Source organism: Heloderma suspectum, chromosome 3 (genome assembly GCF_057233095.1).
Source record: "Heloderma suspectum isolate Gila_16-S chromosome 3, 16-S_ref, whole genome shotgun sequence".
Taxonomy (NCBI): domain Eukaryota; kingdom Metazoa; phylum Chordata; class Lepidosauria; order Squamata; family Helodermatidae; genus Heloderma; species Heloderma suspectum.
Window position 1 is genome coordinate 89,948,054 of NC_139460.1, and position 24,855 is coordinate 89,972,908.

Here is a 24,855-nt window from a genome sequence, read left to right on the forward strand (position 1 = left end):
AGGGGGAAAGGGGAAGGAGGAAAGGAAGCACATGAAAAAGGGAGTCATTGTGATCCTGCATTTAAAACGGAAGCAGAAAGCCCTGTTTTAACTGTAGGATTTTAGGCTGGTGTAGACATGCTCCGGATCAGGACTACACATGCTTACATGAAAGTAAAGAAAAACAGCAGCCTCAGCTACACTGACGCAATTAGTAGAATGTGTAGCTTGGCTCTTACAGCAGACTCATTGGAACAAATGGGATTTAAGTTAGACTGACATTGGATGAAACCCATTGGATACAACCCTTAGTCTTTAAGGTGCCACAAGACTATTTGTTCTGCTGCACTAGTCCTCTGGAATTTGTTGAACCATTGTCACTTTTGTTTGCCTCTATGGAAGCATTCAGTTCTTTTTGCCATCTCCCATAATGCCACTAATTGTGCAGCAAACTGCCAGCACTAACTGCAAGCTATGAAATAATTAGTTTTTGGCCACAGTATTTAGAATCCTTGCCACCCAGCCAGTCTCAGAAGCCTTGTATACCCTAATAATTTAATGTTGTGTAATGCAAAACTGGCATTAATTTAACACACAGCAGGCCCATAGCCAGTAATGTAGCTGTGGGAAGGTCTGTGGTTGAAAGCATGCATTTGTAATACACTCACATTCCATTTTTAAGGTAAACATGCAAAACATTTCATGCTCAACATTCTAACGTATGAGGCAGAAACAATTAAAGGAGTTGCTGTTCAGTTCAAGGGCAGTGCAAGCTCTGTGAACCAGCACAGTAGAGCTGAGCTCCAGAAAGCTGCACTCTAGACAATCTCTTACTTGTTGAGAGTAATCATCTCCAGTCCAGTTTGTAGGGACTGTAGCACATATCTTATATAAAAGTGTTTGTTAGCAAATGCCAAGTTGCAATACTCCAGCAATTCCAAGACCTTCTTTTTTTGGATCTGCCAATGCTGCTAGTATTATTTTTTCTTTGTTTGCTGTGCTTTTGCCAATCCCAGCCTCTAACCTGGATATACACCCCACTTCTACTATACATTCTCCACGTAGGATTGCAACCGTGCAGAGAAATACTGCCCTGGCCTCATTTCTTCTTCTTTGCTTTCAGGCCTGTTGCCTCAGAAACAACAGGCAAGGCAAATCCCCACCCTATCCTCTGAATCCATCAATTCAGAACACAATATAGTTTAGGTGAATAGACAGCTTTTGTGTTTGGCTCCCCACCAGGCCCACCAAAAATGCTGCATTCTGCCCCCCTGTTTCCATTCCTGAAACTGAGCTGGCTACTCTCTCTCTGGCCCAGAAGGCTCTGCACCCAGGTACCAGAATTTTGTATTTCAAGAGTTGGCAGCCTTCTCTGCAGCAACCCCTCTTTCTAATATCTTTCAGAGCAATCCTAGTGAGGTTGAAGAGGGTGACGAGGTGATACTGCCTCATCCAGAGTCATGTGGGCCGGACAGAAAGTGGGGAGGGTGGGTTTAGAATTTAGAATTTTATTGAATTACGATCGCAGACCAGCCACTGGAAATACAAGATATGAAATCAAGCTGACAAATACGAATTTGCAAGTGCAGAATATACATAAGATGGCAGATTCAATCAGAACTAACTTTGATGTGGGTTATTTTATTCCCCCTCTCCTCGCTGGCATAACACAATTTTAAAATTTTCTCCACCTACTGGTCACAAAGAGAAGTAATTTTCCTATGCCAGCTGAAGGCAGGGCCTATCGTGGGGCAGGGGACAGGAGGGCCATTTGGCCTGGGCCTCACATTCATGGAGGGCCTCAAATTTAGACTTGACGTTATCTCAAAATGAGGTTATACATACAGATGCAGAGATAAACTGACAGGATTGAAAAAAGAAGACGTTCATCATACAACTTTAAACTTGTGTCCTATTACCGGGCCACACTGCCTATAGTGCACTATGAATTAATATTTTCTTATAAATCCTGTAATTATTTTGTGAATAGCACCATTATATTGTAGGACATTGCCATCTGTGGTGGAACGCTTAAAACAGAATTAAGGGCGCCATCCTATCGAGATAGTTGGCAGCCTCCAAATTCAGAGGCTGCCGAGTATCCAATGCAGGGTGGCTGGAGCATGGAGGTGATCCTCGCTTTCGTGCTCCAGCCACCCTGCATTTTTGCTAGATGAGCGATTTTGCCCATCTAGACTAGCCGTGACACTTCTGAACAGGAGGGAAGGGGGCAGGGGCATGCATAGGAAGCTGTGTAACACAACTTCCCCATCCTCCTCCCCAACTTATCCCTGGGACTGCCCCCTTTCCCCCGTCTCCACGTTCTATCTCTGAATGCTGAGATGTAGCTGGCACGGAGAGAACCATGCTGGCTATGAGGAAGGCGGGGCAGGGAGCGTGGTTTCTGGGCTCCAAGGTTGGATCCCAAGTTCCACCCTCAGATCCAAGAAACTGAACAATCCTATGTCCCCCCAGATGCTGTTTCAGGGCATAGGATTGCTCTCTAAGTCTATAGATTACGAGTGACACATAGCTGTCATTCAAACCATAATTGGTATAGTACTCTCTGTTTTATTGAAAATTCTAAAGAATTTTCTGACATTTCACATCGACAAAAATACTTGAATGATTACAGTTTTTGTGTTCAGAACACCAAAATATTGTCAACATTTAACTTATGTCAATTCTAATAATTTGTATTTCTCAGAGTGATTTGTTTTTATGATGTTTTTGAATTTATTTTTCATGTAAACATTCAAAATATACCACAATTTTTGTAACCCAGTTTTGGCCTTTTTTTCATTTTTTAATATACCGGGAGCGCATTAAAAAAATGGAGGTGGCCCGGGCCCTGAGACTGGTGGATACCGAGACCGCACTTGGAAATCATTGCAATAGATCTCATCTATATATCACGTGCTCCTTGTGACAGCACTACCCATCACCATAGTTTAGAGAATACATCTAGAAATATGAAATCTCCCCTTCATTCTCATACCTTTTCCCAATGAGGAGACATGTTACAGTGTTACTTTTCTCAAATTCTTGATAAATCCAATCAAACTTCATTATTTAACAGTGCTAAAGAAACAAAAAAGAAATCGTACACGTTATAGTTCTGTAGCCCAGAAATACCTCAGGCCTTGAGGCCAAATCCAGCCCACCTGGGGTCTCAGTCCGGTGCTCTTGGTTCCCCAGAAGGCCATGCCTCCTTCCTGTGGCCCTTCCCTCTCCCCCAACCACGAATACTTGAGTGGTTTCTGGGCTTTTCTTTTGTGAAGTTTCTCCCCATTCTAAGAGGTTGAAATGCCCCTCCTAAGGCTGACTTACTAAATACTAAAACATGCTGCTATCTTTTGTGTTTTGGCTCTGCCCCTTTGCCTTTGGCCCCACCTCCTTCTGCCTTTGGCCCTGTTGACCACTGGACTGTGGCTTCAAAAACCTTCTTTGAAATGGGCTGAAAGACATTTTGCATCCCTCCTATAGAGCACTGGTAATTATTTCCTAGCAACAATCTGGAAAACATCTTCTGTTCCTTAAGTTATCAGTGAGTTGCTAGGGTATCTTCAAATATTACTTTTCTAACATTGAAATTAAGCTTCATATAGGTGAGCAGAATCAACACTATTTTTGGTCATAATGTGCAACCAAATCGTAACTGCGTAAAATAAACTGAATCTAGTCCTATGAACATTGTGAACTAAAATTGTTTTGAAGGAAGAAAACCATCTTTTTTTCCAAACAGTTAATGGATCTTTGAATATCAAAGATAGGAACTTCACAGTAAGAAAGAACCAAACAATTGAAATAGTTTGTGAAGCTCTTCGATGGGCTCCTGCTCCACACATTTTCTGGATGAAAAATAATATTTCATTAGATAATTCAATGTATGTTACCAAGCAGCAGCAAGGATTGAATGGCTTGTACAATGAAGACAGCATCTTAACCCTGACACCAATGATCAATGCCACGGTGACTTGCTTAGCTGCCATAGATGCACTCTCTAAACCTCAGTATGCAACTGTGACTCTTATTGTGTATGAACTTCCTCCAAGTAAGTGAATATCTTATTGGTGCACTTCTTGTTTTATTTTCAAAATCTTTAATTTATTTTTATGCATCTGATATGCATGCTTGAAAAGCATCGAACTTGGCTTTAGATCATTGTGAGAATATCACTGGATCTCATTGGGGTATTTATACATGTCATGAAACTGACCCCGGAATGTCCTAGAAGATGATGACGATGATGATGAAGAACATTTATATACCACTGCTGTGCATAACTTTGATGGGTTTTTTTTTTGGCAAATAAAGTGGTATATAAAATTCTCCTCAAAATCCTCAGTTTCAGATGGTTTTAGAATATTCTTTTGATATTCTCTGCATGCTCAAAAATATTTGGTTTTTAATTCTCTGTTTAACAACCAATTACATTTTATTTCAAATTTCAATATTTGTTATTTGCTAGAAAGTAATAATTGATACACTGTTTTATTTAGCTTTTGACTGTTCTGAGAGGTAAACAATGGTATATCATGGTGATTTTTAAACTCTACCTTTAGGAAACAGTTTCAACATCCACATATTGAAAGGAATTTCTGTGTATCAACCACATAATTGCATCGTCATTGCTGTTATTGTTGTTGTTGTTGTTATTATTATTAAAATTTCTTGATCGCCTTCCTCTTAAAAATGAACTGACTTACAACAAATTAATTAACACATAGAAAATAAACTGGCTAAAAACTGTTTCCATTAAAATACCAAAACATAATAAAGCAACGGAGGGAGCAATCCTATGGCCACTAGTCAGTGGCTAGACGGCCATAGTATTTGTGGTTTTGCAGGAACTGACCTCAGAGCCCATGCTCCGAGGTTGGGTCCCGGAAAACTGACCTTCTCCCCCTTCCGCACTGCCTTGCAGCTAGTGCAGAATAGCTTTGCGCTCCGCGCTCGGAAGAGAGCACAGAGGAGCCAAAACGGGACATTCCACAGGGGGGATGGTGGAAATGCCAGTACGACACACCCTATGTGTCGTCCAGCAACCTCTTCCCCCGCTCAGCCTTCCTGCGGCTAGACAGCCGAAATTGTCTGTCTAGCTGCAAATACAGGGCAGGAGAAGTGCAGAGGGAACGATCCCCTCCATGCTTCTCCTGCCCTGCATTGGATAGGCAGTCGTCTCCGAGTTCGGAGACGGCTGCCTATCCCCATAGGATTGCGCCCTAAAACATCAGTACAGAATAAAAAGCTCATAATATACCTTCAAATGTCTGTGAGTAGAGGAAAGTCTTGTCCTGGTGCCAAAAAATGACAATGCTGGTGCCAGACGGGCCTTACTGGGGAGAGTGTTGCACAGTGGCGGGCCAGCAATGAAAGGCCCTCTCCTTTGTCACTATCTTCTGAACCTCCCTCAGAGGAGGCACCCTGAGGAGGGCCTCAGATGTTAATCAGTGCATGGCTAGGTCCATACAGGCAGAGAGGCACTCCATCACGTATTGTGGCCCAGAGCTATAAAATGCTTTATCAGTCAAAACCAGCACCTGGAACTGGGCTCGGAAACATGGCCAGAATCGGTGTTATCCTTTGAGGATTATGGAGCATGTTCCAGGTTACACACGCAGTTCACACATGGCAGCATTGGGCCTCACTCTGTGGGAGCCCAGTGTATGTCATAGAGGAATCACTATGTGGCTCCACATTGCAGGAAATGTTCCATAGTGGTGGGCAAGCAGTCATTCAGCAGTTCTGTTCACTGAGAAACCCCTTGTAAACTTCCAAAGGATAGGAGGCTCCCTGCTAGATTGTTTGAAAACTACTTGTACATCACATTTGCAAGTATTTGATGTTGTATATTTAATATTAGACAACATTAGATAGTTGGCATGTAATAATATTACTTAGTACGTGACAGTTGAGAGCTTATGAGATTTCATATCTGTAGCCTGCCAAAATGAACCATCAAGAAATGTCAAATCTAAAAGTATTCTTTTGTTGTTGTTGTTGTTAAAATGTTCACATTAAAATTGCAGATTTGGAGGCCAAACTAGATGTTATGATGGGCCTGTATGTTTTTACTCCTCCTCTGCTGTGATCCAGTCCAAAGCAGGGTGTTTTGCAGCTGCTATTTAGAAAATGTTTAAAGACAAATGCATTCATGCATCTCTGTTTTGTAACCTCTACTTTGGCTCTAAATTTTGCTTCAACATTACTTGCACTAAAGCTGAAAAGTGAACAACATTTAATGAATTCTGCATATTTGTGAATGTTCATTTGAGCTCTGTGCACAGATGTGATCTATAAGGCACCACATTTTGCCACCACTGACTGTGGTGCATGGGACTTTGCTGTCAGGGAGGCAATGTGGAGCTCAATCATATACTGCAGCTGTGCTTTTTTGGATGCTATGGCTGTGGAGTTGTTAAGTGTTGTTAAACTATTTTATTGCTGTGAAATTTGCCGCTTTTTATTCTGGTACTGTTTTGGTGGCAGGGAACATGGAATATGCATCATCATCATCAATTAATCACAGCAACCAAAATCTCATTCTGGGTAGAGAAAGATCAGTGAAAGATGATTCACAGTTCTTCAGCTGAACTATCTCAGCATGCTGATCTCACAGGGTTTTGCGTGGTAATGTTCAGAACGTTCAGAACACGCAGTTAGCAGCAACCAGTGAGGTGGTTTGCTAGGGGAAACTGTTGGCTATTGTGTGGTAATTGAGTGGAAAGTGGAATTCCATCTGTATCTTTTAAGCACTGTGAGGAGGTAGGAAGGAGATGCTGCAGCTAGTACCATGCAAGCACACAATCACAGACTAGATGTTTGCCCCTAGTGATGTTAGCAGCCTGTGTCTGTGCTGGCGTGGCTATTCCATCAGCAACTCTGCATGAAGCTGTCTGTGGCACTCTCCCATCCACCCTCAATCATAGCATTGTGGTATTCACTGATTTCATTTAGTGCTGCCTAGTAGAAGTCCTTGGGCAGTATTCAATACCGCCGCTGCGCTCCTGCATATTCTGTTGTGCAAGCGGGACCCACTGCATATGTAATAGGAAGCTAGTGGTTCAAAAAGCAACCCCAGAAATACTTGTTTCCGGATTGGGACAGGTTAGTGGAGCTTCTTCCTGCCCCGCTCTGGAAACAAGCATTTCCACCATTTCGGGTTGCTTTTTGAACCACTTGCTCCCAGTTATGCTGCACATCAGAGGTGGGTCCCTCTGATGTGCAGACAGACTTGGATACTGCCCCAAAGTTGTTAGATATAAGGAACTCTCTTCTGTTAGTCAGAATGGTACAGTCCACTGTGACCATCACCAGCACTCCCTGATCTCAAGAGATCTTTCGTAGCCCTGCTATCTGAGATTGTCACCTGGAGATGCCACTGATTAAATCTGGGACTTTCTGCATACAAAGTACGCATTCTACTACTAAGAAATGACCCCACCCAAACCAACACATTACTGCTGTTTTTGGCAGCCCTCGGTATATTATGTGAAGCAAAGGCCATATTTGCTGAACTGGGCTGCAGTGGCATGGTTTGAGAAATGCATTCACATATCATAGGAAGGGGTGTGATACTCAAACTTAGATATGAGCAAACTGATTATTTTATTTACATTTCATCTTCTGGTTATAGGGTGAGGTTTTTGTTATCAAGGTTCCTAGTTATAGCTGCTTTGTGTATGGGTGAAGGGGAACCATTCCCTTGTGTTTTATAGTTTGTAAGAAATTATCTAAGTGGAATGTGACTAAGCAAAAGAGATCTATCAGGAAGTGTGTGTGTGTGTGTGTGTGTGTGTAATTAATAAGCCCTCTTGTCTATCACTCTGAAGCAGTAACCTTCTTCAGTTCCTATAGTGATGTGATACAACTCAGAACGGAAGAAAAGCAGATGCCACAGTGTAATGACTGTATACTTACTGATTACCAAGAAACATCCTTCATTTCTCCCTGAGAAGCTGATTGTGTAGCAGCAGATACACATGAGTTGTCAGGATTGGAGTATAGAAAGTCTTTTTAATGATTAAGCTGAAATGGAGACATGTCAGCAGTAATGAAGACAATTATCCCTCCTCACACTGGGTTGGATCTAGACATTTCACTTCCCTGAGCCAGGGGGACTGGAGGAGACAGTCTATTATGAAGTTATTTTCCTTATGAGGAAAAAGTAAGTTAAATGAACAGATGTATCTATAAATGTACACTTCAGGCCCATGCTGTATGGAGGAAGGTTGGATACAGATTAGAGGAATGTGAAGAGGGGAATGCTTAAAGTGATGAGGATGGAAAAGCAAATGGTAGAGCAGTAGCAGTCGGCTACTGCTGGAAGAAGGATAATGGAAGGATTTTGATATTTATAGCCACATTGGCTGTGTCCAGACATCATGATAAATCGAGGTTTATCATGATGGGAACACCTAGTCTCTCCTTGGGCTTGCATACTCCTCCCATCCTCCAGCATGGCTACGTGGAGGAGATTGGAAGTTTTTGCTTCCGTTTTAGATTAGCCATATCATTTTAGCAAATGTATTAAATGTACATATTAATTAATGCATCAAAAATCCCATGTTAAAATACTATTTCTCCCTGGAGTAGCTTGGCTTACACGTATTTGAGAGCAATTTTAATCAGTTTGCACATTTTGATACTCCGGTGAGCAGTTTTGATATAAAATGCCCTCAGATTTTGACAGCTTTAAATATTTGAACAGCTAACTATTTACAGTGTAACTGTGGTCACCCTTATATGGAGATATTAACCAGTTTACTACAACCAGAGTAAAGTATTATTTTAAGAATGAGTTCTGTGGTTCACTAAGGCTGGAATCCTATGCACACTTACCTGGAAGTAAGTTTCACTGAAATCAGTGGGACTTACTTCTGAGGGACATGTATAGAATTGTGCTGTCAGACATATATGTGGTATCAGGCAAAAAGCCTATACAGCAAAAACGATTGAAGAACAGGAAATGAAGGAACACACAATTACGAAGAAGCCCTCAAGGACTGTAGGTAATAAAGAACAGTTAGAAGAATTGGCTAGTGCGGTGTTTCTCAAACCCTTTGAACTCAAGCCGTCTTCTAAATTTACATTCCAAGATCCCAACCCACTTACAGGCAGCTATGTAGCATGTCAATGCACAAAAGCTTTGGACACAGAATTCATCAGCTGGCAGTGTATGGCTTTAAGTGACTGACCAAGACTAGTCAAAGTTTAAACAGGTGAAGGCAAAGTTCTTTTGGACAATGGAACAACTTGAGGGATGGGTTGCTGCTGTCTCCTGGACAACCCTCAGCTATTGCGGCCATGGCCTGCTCCTGCACCACCCTTTTTGGCCACTGCAAAACAGTAATATCACAGTTGGGACATGGAAATAAAATGGCAGGTGTGTTCAGCCCCAGGTGTGTTCAGGTGAGGACCACTCCTCCAGCAACACCACTGAACAGCTTCCATACATGTCCCTGTAAAATAAATAGCTAAAGCAGGGAAAACCAAAATAAAGTTTGGGCTGTGCACAAAACATCTAGACAATCCTTATAATCACCATGAGTGACTCATGGTGATTCCACAATAAATCCTCGACTGCAAAACCCCTGAGAAGTAAGTTCCATTGAGTTCAATGGATGTTTTCTGTGCATAGGATTGCAGCCTAGGTCGTGTGAAAGATCCCAAGGAGCACATTGAAAAGAGACAGCTTATTATCCTGAGATGTATGGTCTGAAAGTTCATTACAAGAAGTTCTGTGAATGCAAACTTGCAAATCATGCTGGCCAGTTTTAACGCCATTACTAAGTGGAATATTGTTCACCTTTTTGTACTGGGTTAGATTCATGTGTTCTTTTTCCTTGTTTTCACAAAATGCAAAGTTCAGTTGTTTGAACTTCCAACCAATCTTAACAGTTAATCAGAGCATTCTGAGATACCGGTCAGTACTTTCAAGAATATAGTGATGAATTACCACTTAAGAAAAATCACTAATTCACTGATTTTTGGGAAGTGGAGTTCTGCTCATGAGATGCTCATGGGAGGTGCCCCTTGCTGTGTTTACTTTTCCCCTGCAGCCCCTTGTACCCCTCTAAAATCTCTGGACCCTCCAGAACAGTGGGGCAAGCTGCAGAGGAGGGAAGAATAGGCAAAATTTGCCTCCTCTCCCCTTTCACCAGCAGGATCCTCCACTATAATGCAAGCCCTTCCGTGAACAAGAGCTCTTTCGTTCATAGTGGGGAGCTCTAGATTCATGCCATTGCTTTTAATCTTGAACATATCCCAGAGCAGGCCTTTGGATGCTGCAAGTCTTGTTTTTTTCCCACGGAAATCTCTTTGCCTCCACTTACCAAAACAAAACCTGAAATGACACTCCTACACAACCACCAAGGGTTTCGCCTGTGCAAACCTCAGTCAAATGAATGAAAAGTGCTCAAATGTATTTCCCATCGTTTATATCTTAAGTATTGAAAATTCAGCCCGCGATCCAAAGTCGACAAGAACAGAAGTTTCTTCCCTTCAATGACAGTGAATTATTCTGGACACAAAGGCACAACACTGGGATGTATAGGGCCAAACATTGTTATATTTTTAAATATGTCAATGCTGTAATGGAAATTGAATTCAATCCAGCATAGCTCATATCAGCCCAAACAGGGGTCAAGGCCTTTGCAACACTGAGGGTTTGATGTGTAAATACAGTGCATTTTCCCCAGTAGTGCCAACGTTGAGGGGATCTATTATAATGAAAAGCATGGTCTCCTCTGAAGTGGTCTGCAATTATGGAACTGCTTTTGAAATACATACAACATAAAGTTATTGAAGTGGACTCTTTGGTTGAAACACATCTGTTGAATTGCATTTTAATTTGGAATGCTGTTTATATATATATGTACACACACACACTCACACACACACACACACACACACACAGTTTTATAGAATATGGACAAGTTCAGACTTAGCAATCTCAGGCTGCAATCCTATGCCTGCTTACCTGCAAGTAAGCCCCATTGAACTCAGTGGGATTTTATTTTTGAGTAGATATCCATAGGATTGCACTGCCAGTCTAATAAACTACTTCTTAGACTAAAAAGTAATATTGTGCCCTTGGGGATACTCCCCATCCCTCTTTCTTTCTCTTCCATGCCACAGTTTCGCATTACATCCAAACTGGTAATTGTAGATAATAATCTCTTGACTAGAAATTAGGATATGAAACCAGGGTTAGATAAAACAAGAAAATGATAAAAGGAAGATTAATTTGGAAAATAATCTTGGACTTCCAGAAGCCTCCATTGGGAAACATTACCTGTCATTGGGTTTTTATAGAATTAAAAATGAAAAATAATTAGTATTATGGGTAACTCACTAAAATTTATAGGGAGACATGCATATTGTTCATAAAATGTAAATTTATTACACTGTTTAATATTTATTAATTTTTATCTAGTAGAATCGGGTAAAAATGAAGATTGGCGAACCCGAACTATAATTTTAGCAGTTGTGTTGTCAGTTGTGGGTTTACTCCTTCTGATCCTTATTATTCTGCTTGTTATATGCTGCTGCAAAAGAAGGAAAGGTATGTGGGCTCTCTGTAGCTGCCGCCTATACATTTTGAAACCTTACAATTATATATGGTGGAAAATTAAGCTCAAATAAGTTACCTTTGTGCCAGTCTCAGATTCCTACTTGTATTATTGAAAACGGTTCTCCATAATGTGCTGTTAAATTTCTTACAGGATAAAATCTGTCTATTAATGACTTGTAAGGAGAAACAATTGCTATTAGCAGCTACAAAACAACACACCGTACCTGTTTAAAATGCACTGGAACTGTTTGCACATCAAACCCTCAGTAGTTTGCTGATAACTTAATTCAGAAATTGCTTGACCATTCATCCCAAATAGTACTATTGTGCATAAGAACTGAGGGCAGTATCCCATTTGGCACTAGCGCTAACTTAAAGCACATTGTGCTGGCATAAGGTACGTCTAGTGCAACGCCAACAGCATTTGCTGGTGCGATGGAATTTGTGGGGAAACCTTTCACACCAGCAAACCCTATTGGCATTGCACTAGGGGTAGCATACAGTAGTGCAACATAATTTATATTAGTGCTAGTGCCAAATAAGTGACTGTCCTGAGTTATGAATCAGGATAAGAACACCAAGGCACACTGCCTCTGCTGCTGTGGGTATACTGCAATGTGGCCAGGCCATGCAGTTCAAGCAAAGATCCTCCTGCACCACCACACCCTAGAATTTCCGGCAACCTGCTCTTCCACAGAACCCCGTCTGTTGTGCCACTCGTACTTCTTCTGAGAGCACCTTGCATGCCAGACACCTGAGGGAGAGTTGGGTTGTTGTATATTCGACGGTGAGGTCCAGGAGGTGAACAGTCTGCTTATACTACATCATACCTGTCGTAGCAACAGCAGCATATGTGTATGGAGGAGCGGCGGTAGGGTAGTGTGTGGTGTCCAAGTGGGCTCCTCCTCATCCTGCTGTTCCCGGGCAAAGGGAGCAAGCCCAAGTTCTAGGGGAACGCGAAATACCCTTCAGTTTTATGCAAAATGCTCAGTGTAGTGCCACAAGAACAGGCTATGAAATGGAAGTCCTTCATGCTCGTGAGACTTTTCTCTTTCATTTCAGCGGGGAGGGGGGAGCCAGTCCATACAAGCAGAGCATCTCCTTCTATGCCTGTATATGCAGAATCTCTCTTAGAGCATTGGAACAAGTTTCCATATCAAAGCAAAGTCAGCATTATGAAAAAATTGAGTGTTTTTCTTCTCCTAGTAAGTTGTGTTTCTTTACGATATTCTAAAGTCTGCCTTTTCTCCCCCAGAGTCCAGCTATCGAAAGGAGCCGAGGTAAGCTGGTTATCATTCCCCCCACCCCCACCCCACCCCTGCTTACTGGGCAAATGTTATATTTATTTATTCATTGCATTTTTAATCCACCGGATAACAAATGTTCTCTGGGCAGATTACATAAAAGTAAAAGAATGAAATACAGTACAAACAGCACAAGGCAAGCAATGTAAAATATATTTAAAAATAGCCATACAATGTAAATTATATAAGATGCTGTGCAAATGTATTAGATGCTGAAACATATATGGCGTACGACACTACTGCTAACATGAATTGCATTGCGCTGGCATAAATAACCTCTAGTCCAACACCAATAGCCGTTGCTGACCCAATGGGTTTTCCAGGCTAGCGCAACGTAATTTATGTTTGTGGTAGTGTCACACTGGATACTGCTCGTAGTATTTACCTGAATATGGACGGCATTTTTTTAAACCATCAAACCTAGAAAAGTGAGTCTATATCATTGTATTGTTAACATTAAGAGTTAATAAATACAGTGTTTTTAAACTGCTGAGTTCTCTGTTGTCAAATAGTATTCAGCCATGTGAATAGTACAGCCTCTTCAGTGGGACTCTTTGTGTTATTTAAGAACAGCTTTGTAAGATTTTGGACATCTTTACACTTGACGCTTAAATGGCCCTTGAGCCTCTCATGAGTGATTTATGTGAACGTTTGGTCTTTGCTGGTAATAATGAACATTTTGGCCAATGTCAGTTCTACATTCACATTACAAAGCTAATTGAAGCACGAATTGCTTTAAGCCTCCCATAAAAACAAAACACTCCAAGAAGACCTGATGTTATGTCATGTGATGTAGTGACTGCAGAACATCCTACTGGATGCAGGAGCCCAGTCCCAATGTAAGCAGATCATTTGTCCCCCTCTATTGTTGTTGTTGTTTTAATAACATTTATCCCACCTTTCCACTAAAAATAGTGCTTAAGGAGACTTACTCTAGAAGCAGGGAATTGACATTGTGACCTGTACAGCTATTGGCACGTCTGTTCTGGCACCTTGGTACAGCCCCTATAGTGCATGGCGCAAGGGCACTGTCCATCTTCTTCAGGGCAGAGAAGGAAGTGAGAGGGGGAGGCAGAGTTGCCATGGGAGCAGCCCCTTGGCCTCCTATCGGAATAGGCTTGAGCTGGCAAAACAACTTCGTAAAAGGGAGGTAGAAGATTTGGAAGTGGGGCAAAACTGGACAGCTCTGCTCCATTTTAATCACAAAGGATGCTTCAGTAGCTGTTGGATTGCAAGCAAAGGCTTGTGCCACAGTTGCTACAGCCCACAGAGATAGGACTGACTTTGAGCTGCACATTCAAAATGTTCAGCACCTTTTGGAATTAGACTCTTACTGGACATAGAATATGACTGTAACACTTCTGATGACAGCTGCAGCTTCTTATGTAGTCCCAAGTAAGTCCAGGTTTTGCACTCTTAAAAGGAAGCGAGGAGAAGAAATATAACACTGGGCAGGAACCCAGCTCTCACACGGTAAGCCACCTAATTAGCTACATAACAATGCCTAAATAAAAACAAAGGCAGCCATGCTGGTCCATGAGGAAAAATAAAAATAGAAAATCCACAATTGGGCAATGTCTTTATTAGGACCAATCAACATTCCACAAAAGTGAATCTCTCCAGAACTCAGGCTAGGTGGTACAAAAAGAAGGGGATGGGGGAGGAAATACAAAACTCCCAAAATGTGGCCAGATGAGGGCATGAGGTCTGCAATTTTAGACCCAGTCTCAAAATGGAGATTTCCAGATTGAATGAATTAAACATTCTTCAGTGTTGCAAGTATCAGGCATACCTAGCAATGCATTCTGGGAGAGAAAAGCAGTGGCTGTAGTCCTAATAAAATATCAGTGTCCTAATAAAACCACTGGAGCTTCCCACATACTTACTGGACTGGTTCACATGTAACTCTAAACCAAGGGTGGGCAATCCATGGCCGAAAACCTAATATCATGCAGCCCTCAGGCTAATTTCAGGAGCCCTCTGTAAGCATGCAATAAGTTCAGCCTAGTGATCTGTCCCTTCCCTGAGAGCCTGCTGGGCAGGAAGGAAGAGGGAGAAAGAAAAAAAGGGGTTGCAGAACGCGAAAATGCATGGCCCACCCAATTTTGGCTCTGGCCCAGCCCACCACTGGCTTTAGCCCACCCACCACCACCATGTGGCACCCGACAGATTACCCACAAGATAATTTTCCCATAATGGAAAAAAGGTTGCCCGCCCTTGCTTTAAACCATGATTTAGCATTACATGTCTGAGCCTCTGCAAGCTTTAGCAAATTCTCAGAATAAAGCACTCCGTCACTGCAGACTTTTAAGAAGGCCTTGAAAACATATTGCTTTACCCTGGCCTTCTATTGATATGACTGCTATTGTTGCTGTTACGGCTGTTAACATCGTTGTTGGTTTTATTGTTGGCTTTTATTGTTGTTCTTATTGTTTTTATGTTTTTATCACTGTTAATATTTTAACTGTTTTTATGTATTTTGTTGCTGTGAGCTGCCTTGGGAGGGCTTCTGCCCTGAAAGGCGGCCAAGAAATATTTTAAATAAATAATAAAAATAAGCACTCCGCCTTCCCTCCCTGCCTCCCACGTGGCCAAGAAGAGGAATAAATCATGATTCAGTTTCACTTTCTCCGATTCCTGGCTTGTCATTATGTACTGTTGCTGTGCTTCCTCATTCACAACCATACACAAACCTGGATGTGTACATTTGTAATGGTGAAGCAGGTCTTAAGGAGGCCTTTTAACCTTAGGTGTGCTGCACACACAGTGGGCTTACACACTGTGCTCTTACTTAATAGGTAACATCTACTACTCAAATAAGGAAAATAGCTCATACACTCATCCAAAGTCCAAAAACATGAACTTTAATTTTACAGGTTTTTGTTCTTCAAAACATGTATGTGCATATTTGTTGCAGAGAAGGAAAAATGGCTTGATTAATACCCCCAGTATTAAAACCCACCCCCAGTACATAGATCAGGATATCAGTTCTAGTGGACCTAACTAGAGAAGCGATAGTAAAGATGAAGATTGGGGAAATTAGTGTTTACCAAATAAGAAACAGAAGGTGGTGCTATGGAAATGGTGGAGAGGGGAAATGGAAGGCATATGAAGAAGACGCTTGAGTACTGGTGAAAATGGTGGGCCATGGGAGTAGAAATGGATAAATTTAGGAGAAAAGGAAAAGAAATAGAGTAGGTCTGGCTATGGTTACCTGACTCCAGGAGAAAGGGGACCCAAAAGGCTTCACTTCCAAAATTTAGAAAAATGCTGTGGACACAGACTACCCTTGGATTGCTTAGGTTGGTTCAAAATTACAAAAACCGGGCAACAGCCTCAAGCTGTTTAGATGCTGTTTTGAGCACCAAGTTATCAAGAGACAATCGGATATTGGATATATCCAAATAGAGTTGAACCCTTGATTTCCTGGTACTTGCAGCCATTATGGGGAGACTGAACATAGGCTGAACTGGGCCTGTGGAGCCACCACAGTTTTATTTAAAAACAGATGTCCGTGAAAAGCCTTGCTAAGCTTTCCTTGGTGTTTCCAATTACATTCCGGAATTTAGAACTTTTTTGCCAGCCATTTCCTAGTGCTCTATACTTCGCGTGGGACCAATCACACCCTTTTGGACTCATAACCGACTACTCATGCATAGGTTGCAGTCCCCTATCAGGCATCAGAATGGCTGCATAGAGCTGGCAGGTTGTGCTGCGTTATGATTGGAATCTGGCCTTGGACTTAGTGGGGCACTTTGCCAGGATCAAAGCCTTCTCTCTGTGTACGTGAATATTAAAAATCAATCAGGCCCTAGGTTTATTCCCAGAGCAGAGACAAACCAATGTGAGGGATGCTCAAGCAGAAATAATATCGACTGCCAGAACTTGAAGGCAGTTGTAGGGTTCTCAACAAAGGGAACAAAGAGCTTCCTGCCTCAGAGATTAGTCCTGAGAAGGGTCAAAGCAAAGGGACCCCTACTTTGGTTCTGCTATTGAATAGAAGGCACAGGGAGGTTTCCTGCCTCTTGATTATTTTTCCTGTACAGAGTAGCACAGTCCAATCTTCAAAACAAATGGTGTTGTTAAGGGTGCACAACTAGAGCTTGATCTGACTGGAAGGTGAGGATACTACAGGCTTGGACCATTTTTCCCACCTGGGCTTTTGATTGGCCAGTTCAAAGATGGGTTAGTCAGCTGGGTGATAGCATGGCAATCAGGCAGGTATTTGCATGTTTTCCCTCGACATAGGGAATGAATGTAATCAAGGAGGAAACAGTTACATCTATGGTTCCTTTTTCTGCATCATTCCTGGCAGTTCCCAGGCCTTGCCTTCTAGAACAAAAGTAATTCTTGAGCCAAGGTATCAGGATAATTCCAAAAAAGTCCATAATGCACACTACGCATGCCAGAGAGCCAGTGTATCTGGAGCTCCTCTGTCACAGTATGAATCAGGAAATCAGGAACTGTGGTTTAAAATAAACTCTAGTTCGTTCAACACATCAGGTTGAAGTTGGCTTGTTTAGCAAATGACTAGAGTTTATTTTAAACCATGATACATGGTTTGGACATAGTGATAAGCCAGGTGTCAGTGAAAGTGAAAATGAATTATGGTTTATTCCTCCTCTCAGCTGTGTGGGCGGAGGAGGGAGTGCTTCATTCAGGCTCACAGAGGCTCATGAACATAATACTAAATCATGAGTTAGCTTTACGTGCAAATGAGGCCAGAGTATAAATAGTATCAGCCTGAGTCCAAACTGACGTTTCAGTGCAGGCTTCAGTAAAGGTCTGATTTGTATCAGGCCTTTCTTATAGTAGCGCTGATATTTAGTACTTGCAACATATACCACAGGAGGTCACTGTGCACCAGAATAGCTCGCTCAGCTTAGCTGCAGACAGTAGATGTGCCAGTTGCATAGGATCTTGGAGTATAGAATTTCTGTGGTGCACAAACAAAACTGAAACTGAGACAAGTTGACGCAAGGTAATTGAGACCGACTAGCAGGCAAATTAGATGTCATTCTCTGCTTTTCTAAGAATCATTCAAATGCAACCTTTTGAAAGAAGATGCTGGGTAATAAATTGCTTCCAACTTAGGAAAATGAGCTTTAACCTCTTACAATGATCCCAGCTAATTGTCTTTATGTTAGAATGCATTAAGCTGTAAAGCTTTAAAAATGCAAGAGACCTTTCATCAGTATTAATTAAGATCCTGTTAATCAATACTGAAATGTTTAGAATGATGTCATCATGAAAGGTTTGCAAGGGCTTTTGTTTGCACTCACCTTTGAGGAGGGTGGATTGAAAACTATCCTTTGCCGTCAGAGGAAAGAAGGAAATGCAGCCCAGATTTATGGTTAATCAGTACAAATGTTTATCTGACTATCATATTGTGTTTAGTCTTACATGTTCAGTGAGTTCTAGAGTGATCTGGCATAGGTTTATGATCTATTTTATACAAATAACTCATATTTTATGGCAAAATGTCCATCATCATTAAAATGTCTCATTTGTTGTTCAAGAAAATGGCCAAGACTTAGCATTAATACTGTAAACAAATTAAGTCAATTTCTTTCATCTAACCTGGTTCATTTCTCTAGCATTCATTCATTCCACAGATTTGTACCCTGGCTTTCAACAAAAGTTCCCAAGGTGGCATACACCTTTAAAAATTAAAGGCCATGTTTTTTAAAAATCAAGTAGACATTAATTTTGAATTATTAAACACAAAATAAAAGGCAAAGCCTTTATTTAGCCAAATTCCAGCAGCCTACAGCTAAAGAGAACTGGCAAGATTAAAATATGGTTACTTGTACCCCAATTCTCCAAGTAGTGAGTTTTCAGGGATTCCAGCATTTACTTAAGGTCTGTTTCCATTGAATTAGGTTGTTGGGGTTTTGCAATATTTGCATTTATTCACAAATACACAAGTTGAGCGTAAAGTGGATATTCACAGCCTTAACTCTAACAGAGGCCCCAAAGTTCAGTGATTCCCCATCAGATTTCTACACAGCCAGCCCTCCAAATGCTCTTACAGAGCTTAGACTCAGCCCTCTGGCTATGTCTCCCCCATGCCCCGCCACCCAAAAAAACCCTGCCAGCTCTTCATAGACATAGAGCTTGATGATCTCAACTCCACAGTGAGGAGAAGAATGTGGAGGAAGCAAGACATGCCCCTTCTTGAACGAGTTCCTGGCCATTTCCTTAGCCTTTGTTAAAGCTAACAAAGCTTTTGCCAGCCTTCTACCTAACAAAGCCAGACTTGCTTGGTGGATTTGACCATTTTAAGCAGCCTTTCTATTGTCCAGACTCCAGCCTCACAACCATAGAACCACAGAGTTGGAAGCGTTCCTGTGAGATCATTTAGATCAACATACAATATTTTTAGAGTCCTTCTAAATGGGCCAGTAGTGCAGATCTGGCAACTCTCCATTGGTAGGGAATTCCACAAATAGGGGTCCCCCGCTGAAAGAAGCCCTTGCTCTAATACTAACCAATCTTGCCTTAGACACTCGTGGCACCTGAAGAAGGGAGATTAGTAGGTCCATTTGCACAACACCTGTGGTTGGCCATTCACCTCCTCCACTAAAACAGTGCTGGAGTGGGTCTTGCATTGGGAAGAAGAACCAGGTTTCAGACTGCTCCCTATTCCATCCACTCTTTTATTGTAGCTAAAGCAAGGGCAGCATGCCTTTCCATGCAGTAAATACTCAGGAATGGGAGTTGCACTGGTAAAAAGCAGAGCTAGGTGGTTTTTGTCTGCCTGCCAAGCACCTGATGATGCTTTTGCTATAGAATGAGCCTGTAAAGCCGCTTAAATCCTAATACATCCGCTTAAAAGGGCTCTGGATCAGGCTGTTCCTTAGCTAGTTAGTAACTATTTACTGAAAGCTTTGAGTGCTGGAAGTAAATCCTGCCAAAAGATACTAATATATTCCTTTTACAAGTTGGACCTAGAGTGAAAGATACTTAAGTCAGAGCTTTAGGTGAAATAGATAGGAAAGAGATCCAGCTGAAATGACCGTTTAGTAAAACAGACCTGGATGAGTACTTGCAATGCTTCCAGACAGACAACTCCTACGGCTACAGTCAAAATACACTGTGAAGCAATTCTGTCCTTCCCTCCATAATGGATTGTCTGTGGTAAGAAAAGAGATGGAAGAAGCAATGGGAAAACACAGGAGGGCTACAAATGAAAGACGAAGATGTCTGGACCCCCTGTAAAATTCAGTGAATGAGGCAGGGCAATTTCTCTGTCATGCTTTTCACTCACTGGCTATTCAAAAGAGACCTCAACTCTTATAGATCATTGGTGTTAGTCAGTGAGTGTCGTGTTGGTTGTTTTAACAACATCTGAGTGGTATCCTATTGTGTCCATGCACCACAGGAGCAACCACTTGTACAAAGGGGATTTTGTGGTTCTACAAACATCCTGAAATGAGTGGAAACACACATTTCCAAAATGAGGCAGGTCAGCAGAGCTTGTAGAAGGGAGCAGAGTTCATTTCCAATCAGGAAATGAGCATTTCCATTAATTTCTGGGCTTACTTTTAGAACCACAAAATCCTTGTTGCATAAGCAGTTGCTGCTGCTGGAAACAGTCAGCATCAGTATAGGATACTGCCGTCTGTGTGCTATAATTGTCTGTCTACTATAAAGCTGAAAAAATAAAGGGAGTACTCTTTGCTTGCACAAAGAGATCTCAAATAACATGGGTTCAAATTTTTATTTTCTAGAAAGGTTTCAGAGAAGAAACCCCCTGACAGAAATGTGGAGATAATGAGTCACAGTGGAAAGGATAATTATGGCTATAGTCCAGAGGAAACAAGGCATGCCAAGGAAATGACAGGTATGTAAAATTTGTGTTAAAAAGTAATGTATATGCATATATTGCTTCACATGCATACTTTAAATTCCACCCTGGAGCACTTTGATGATCAGAAAGTAGACTGAATATTAGAATAAAATGAGTGAAGAGATGAGGACTGTTTTTGCAGTATATGGCAGTAAGTAGCCAAAGGCTGTGAACAGCTTCCTCCAGAAGTTTCATTTGAGGGTATCTTTAGGCATGCATTTACCACACGTAAGCCCATATTTTTTGTATGTGCCCATTTTCTCCATGCAGACAAATGCATTTCCTAGGCCCATGCTTCTGGTCATTTCCAGTAACCTGTTTTTTGGTAACATGCCAAGGATAAGTATTAGTGTGGTATATTGAAGTCTAAAGACTCAAACCTAAGAAATTATTTGGATTAAGGAGTTTGTGGATGGTAGCCATGAATGTCAATTAATGTAGCAATCCTAAGCAGACATATATGGAAGTAGTGCTGTTTAAATAAACTGAAGTTTACTTTGTGTGTGTGCATGTTTTTTATTTATCTGTTTTTCTTTAATGCACTTTCTGACTGGATTTTTAAAAACAATAGTGGGCAGCCAAAGTCCATGTAGCATGCATATATGATAAGGCACTGTGGTGTGTGTGTAGCGTAGTCCAAGCATCCTGAATTTATTCCATGCTTCATGTTGAAACAGGCAAAGTTGATTGAATCATAGCAGCACCTAATCCTATGGCAAGAGAGCTGGGCACAGTTGTCCCACTCTGCCTCACTTGCCTTCCTGAAGGGTCAACTATTTTTACTACTCACTTTACTCCCCTATCTCATTGAAAATATTGCCTGTACTCAGTGGCAGCCAGTGAGATCATTCACTGGCAGGAACTGCAGGGCAACTGAGGGAGGACAGAGTGGCTTGCCCTTACCAGAAATGGTGAAGAGGTGACAGCATAGACCATGGGAAGGTTCGAGTGGTGTCCTTGCACTAGCTGTATTGACACTACACTAGCATAAACTTACTTACTTACTTACTTACTTACTTATTTATTACATTTCTGTACTGCCCAATAGCTGGAGCTCTCTGGGCAGTTCACAACAATTAAAGCCACAAAATAGAGCATAGAATACAATATAAAATTTAAAAGTTTAAAAATACAGTATAAACGGAAAACAAAAATAAAACCTAGCACCAGTGCAGAGATTTAAAATACAATACCAGATTTAAAACAACAGAACTAAAAGAGTAAAATGCCTGGGAAAATAAGGTCTTCACCTGGTGCCGAAAAAAGTACAACATAGGCATCAGGCGAGCCTTTCTAGGAAGCTCATTCCATAACCGGGGTGCCACAGCAAAAAGGGCCCTCTTCTTGGTAACCACCTGCCTCACATTCTTTGACAGGGGCTCCCAGAGAAGGACTGCTGAAGATGATCTTAGGGTCTGGGCAGGTACATATGGGAGGAGGTGATCCTTTAGTCCTACTGCCTGCACAATGTCAATAGTGCTAGTGCACAAACACCATTGGATCTTTTAGATAGTGTGGCTGCTGACTGGCTAGCAACATTTGAGTGAGGTTCAGGCTGCTGCTGTCATGAGGGCTGGCTGCTAGTCATTTAGTAACCATGTGTTTGCACGGTGCGGGCCAAGATAACTACTGCCTCCATTGCTGCCTCCTAGCCATTTCTTGGCTGTCCCTTTCCTATCTCAATTGCCCTGTGGCAGCGGGGTGTGTGTGGTTCATGCGAGAAAATCACCTCAGCGGTTGCCATTGCCCACACTGGGAAGAGAAAAAGCCCAGTGGTTCTGATAACCTAACATTGCTACATAGCTGTTACAGTTGACCACTTCAGCCTTCTTTTTGAAAGGATGTTTCTAGCCAAAGTGGTTGAATGAAAAAGAACATCAGTCAAGGCTACTTAACAAGTGGCCCCTGCATCAAAGTTTTATGCAGGGAAAAGCACAGAATGTATTTATTTATTTATTTATTTATTTATTCATTCATTCATTCATTTCATTTCTATACCGCCCAATAGCTGAAGCTCTCTGGGCGGTTCACAAAAATTAAAACCAAACAGCACACAATAAAACAATATAAAATATATAAAACATTAAAGCCACAGTATAACAATACAACCAGAATAAAACCAGCTTGAATAAAGTAAGCTTCAAGTTCATATCTGCCCCCAACCCCCTAATCTGTGATGACAAGCCCACATGCATGTTCCAGTATCCTGAAAATGGGGTGGATACCTGCACTGCACAATCAGGGCCTGGACATACATGTGCAGGCCTCAAATTATATGTTATGCTCTATGTGCATTGGAGGCTGGGTACAAGCTGTTTGTTCATTTCTATGGCTTGGATCCATCATTCCCTCTCACCAGTGGGAACATTCCTTGAGTGGAGTTCCACTCAGGATGCTCTAGCCCGTGGGAGGGGGAAGCCATCATTCCCTCCTCCCCCTGTAGCCCCCAGAGCTACCTCCCATTCTGTTCCAGGGGGTCCCCCAACTCTCTAGAGCAGATTTTCAGGAAGGACAGAGGACTGCAGGTGGAGGGGACATCAGAAAAACTGTCTACTCCCCTGTTCTGTCAGCAGAAATGCTCTGCTGGATAAGAAGTCTTCCATGGATGGAAGGAGCTCTTCCATCTGCAAAAGGCAGATCCTGGATCCAACCCTATGTCTCATCCTACATGTACCATATTTGCAGGGTATATGTGTACACCAGCTCTTTGTGTGACCTAAAAGTTAGAAACCACAAAGCAAACCTGAAAAGTATGTTATGATTGTATGCTCAAAATAGACAATCTCTGTAGCTTGTTGATTCATTACATTGTTCTTCAGTGCAGAACAAGCTGACATCCCTGCTGTTAACTGAACCATTTATAAATGTTTTAACCTGGAGTGAATTTGCAGAGAGGTGTATTGGAATATTTGCATGGAGAAGTCTCTGCAAACTTCCTCAGCTTCTTAGAAGAATTTTAACAAAGCATCAACTAAACTTAGACAAGCTGATTATTCCATGACGTGAAAAGCTCTCTGTTCTCTTTACACAAAAAGGACTTCTAATAATACCTACATTTTTTGTATTCTGAAATGATTTATAATTCTTGCCATTTCAAACAGTCAATAACAATTATCCTGTGTATATTGTATTCTGTATTGCAGGAGATCCCACTTTCTTTCCAGTTAACTCTAGCATTTATGGTCCAAAACAAGATTTAAAAGTGAGCCCTCCATCAGAGGTAATTGAAACAAGTCTTGTTGAGATTGTGACATATTTCATAAACATGTAATAGATTTAAATCATGTTTTCTAAAAAGTCTGAAAAATATATGCAATCATGCATTTTAGCAGAGTGTGCTTTTCATGTTTTGGGCATAGCAAAACAGCATTTCTAAAATATATAATTTACATGCAAAATTTGGATACAATGATTCATAACTGCAAAATAATAAAATGGTATCTTCTTGTCTGCTTGGTCTAAAATTCCACACATTCTGGGATTTTGGTGAGGCAGCCATTATGTTTAAGACTTCATTTGGCTTACCTTAAAAGCCAGATGCATGTAACAGTTGACTGGCATTTACAAAAATGATAAGCAGCTGGGAAAATCCAAAGATTTAATTGGCAAAATGGCAGGCAAATGGTTTAACCATTTCCCCAGAGGTTGTTTTTCTCTCCAACTTACTTTTCCATCCAATACTGAAAAATGATATACAGGCAGGAAAAAATATACAGCTTGGTGATTTTCACTGGGAAAACAGCCTGCAGAGAAAGGGTTAAGACCCTCCTCTTTCTCTGTCCTTCCTGCAATCACATATTCAGCCTTCGTCAGCTGCTCTTCATTAAAAAAAAAAAAATGTTGAGAGACTGTTAGGCGTCTCTGCTGTGTAACATCTAGTGTGGTCCAAACAGTTTGTTACACTGATAGATCAGCTGTGTGCTGTGATGTATGCGAAAAGCAGTGAACACAGTTATGCAAAGCAGCAAAACATCTGTCTAGGAGCCATGAGAAATTGGGAGACATGAAAAGAAGGTATGCATACTTGAATGGAATCCACAGAGTTAATTCTTTGTGAAAGAACAATTTATATGAAACTGCAGGCCTGTGGCCAACACTTTTGCTGGTAAAGTCCAACCAGTGCACCTGCTTGTATCCCAACC

General features: G+C 41.5%; 1 protein-coding gene across 4 annotated transcripts in view; it reads left to right on the plus strand.

Annotated features, from left to right (window-relative positions):
- Positions 1-24,855, plus strand: part of IGSF5 (immunoglobulin superfamily member 5) — a 49,792-nt gene that overhangs the window by 12,427 nt on the left and 12,510 nt on the right. For 2 of the 4 annotated variants that reach the window (XM_084843761.1, XM_084843760.1), the window contains 5 exons: positions 3,725-4,033; positions 11,420-11,548; positions 12,813-12,837; positions 20,595-20,707; positions 23,857-23,933. In XM_084843761.1, coding sequence (XP_084699887.1) covers positions 3,725-4,033; positions 11,420-11,548; positions 12,813-12,837; positions 20,595-20,707; positions 23,857-23,933 — 653 coding nt within the window. The remainder of the gene's footprint in view (positions 1-3,724; positions 4,034-11,419; positions 11,549-12,812; positions 12,838-20,594; positions 20,708-23,856; positions 23,934-24,855) is intronic. The other 2 variants (XM_084843762.1, XM_084843763.1) reach the window with 2 other exon arrangements.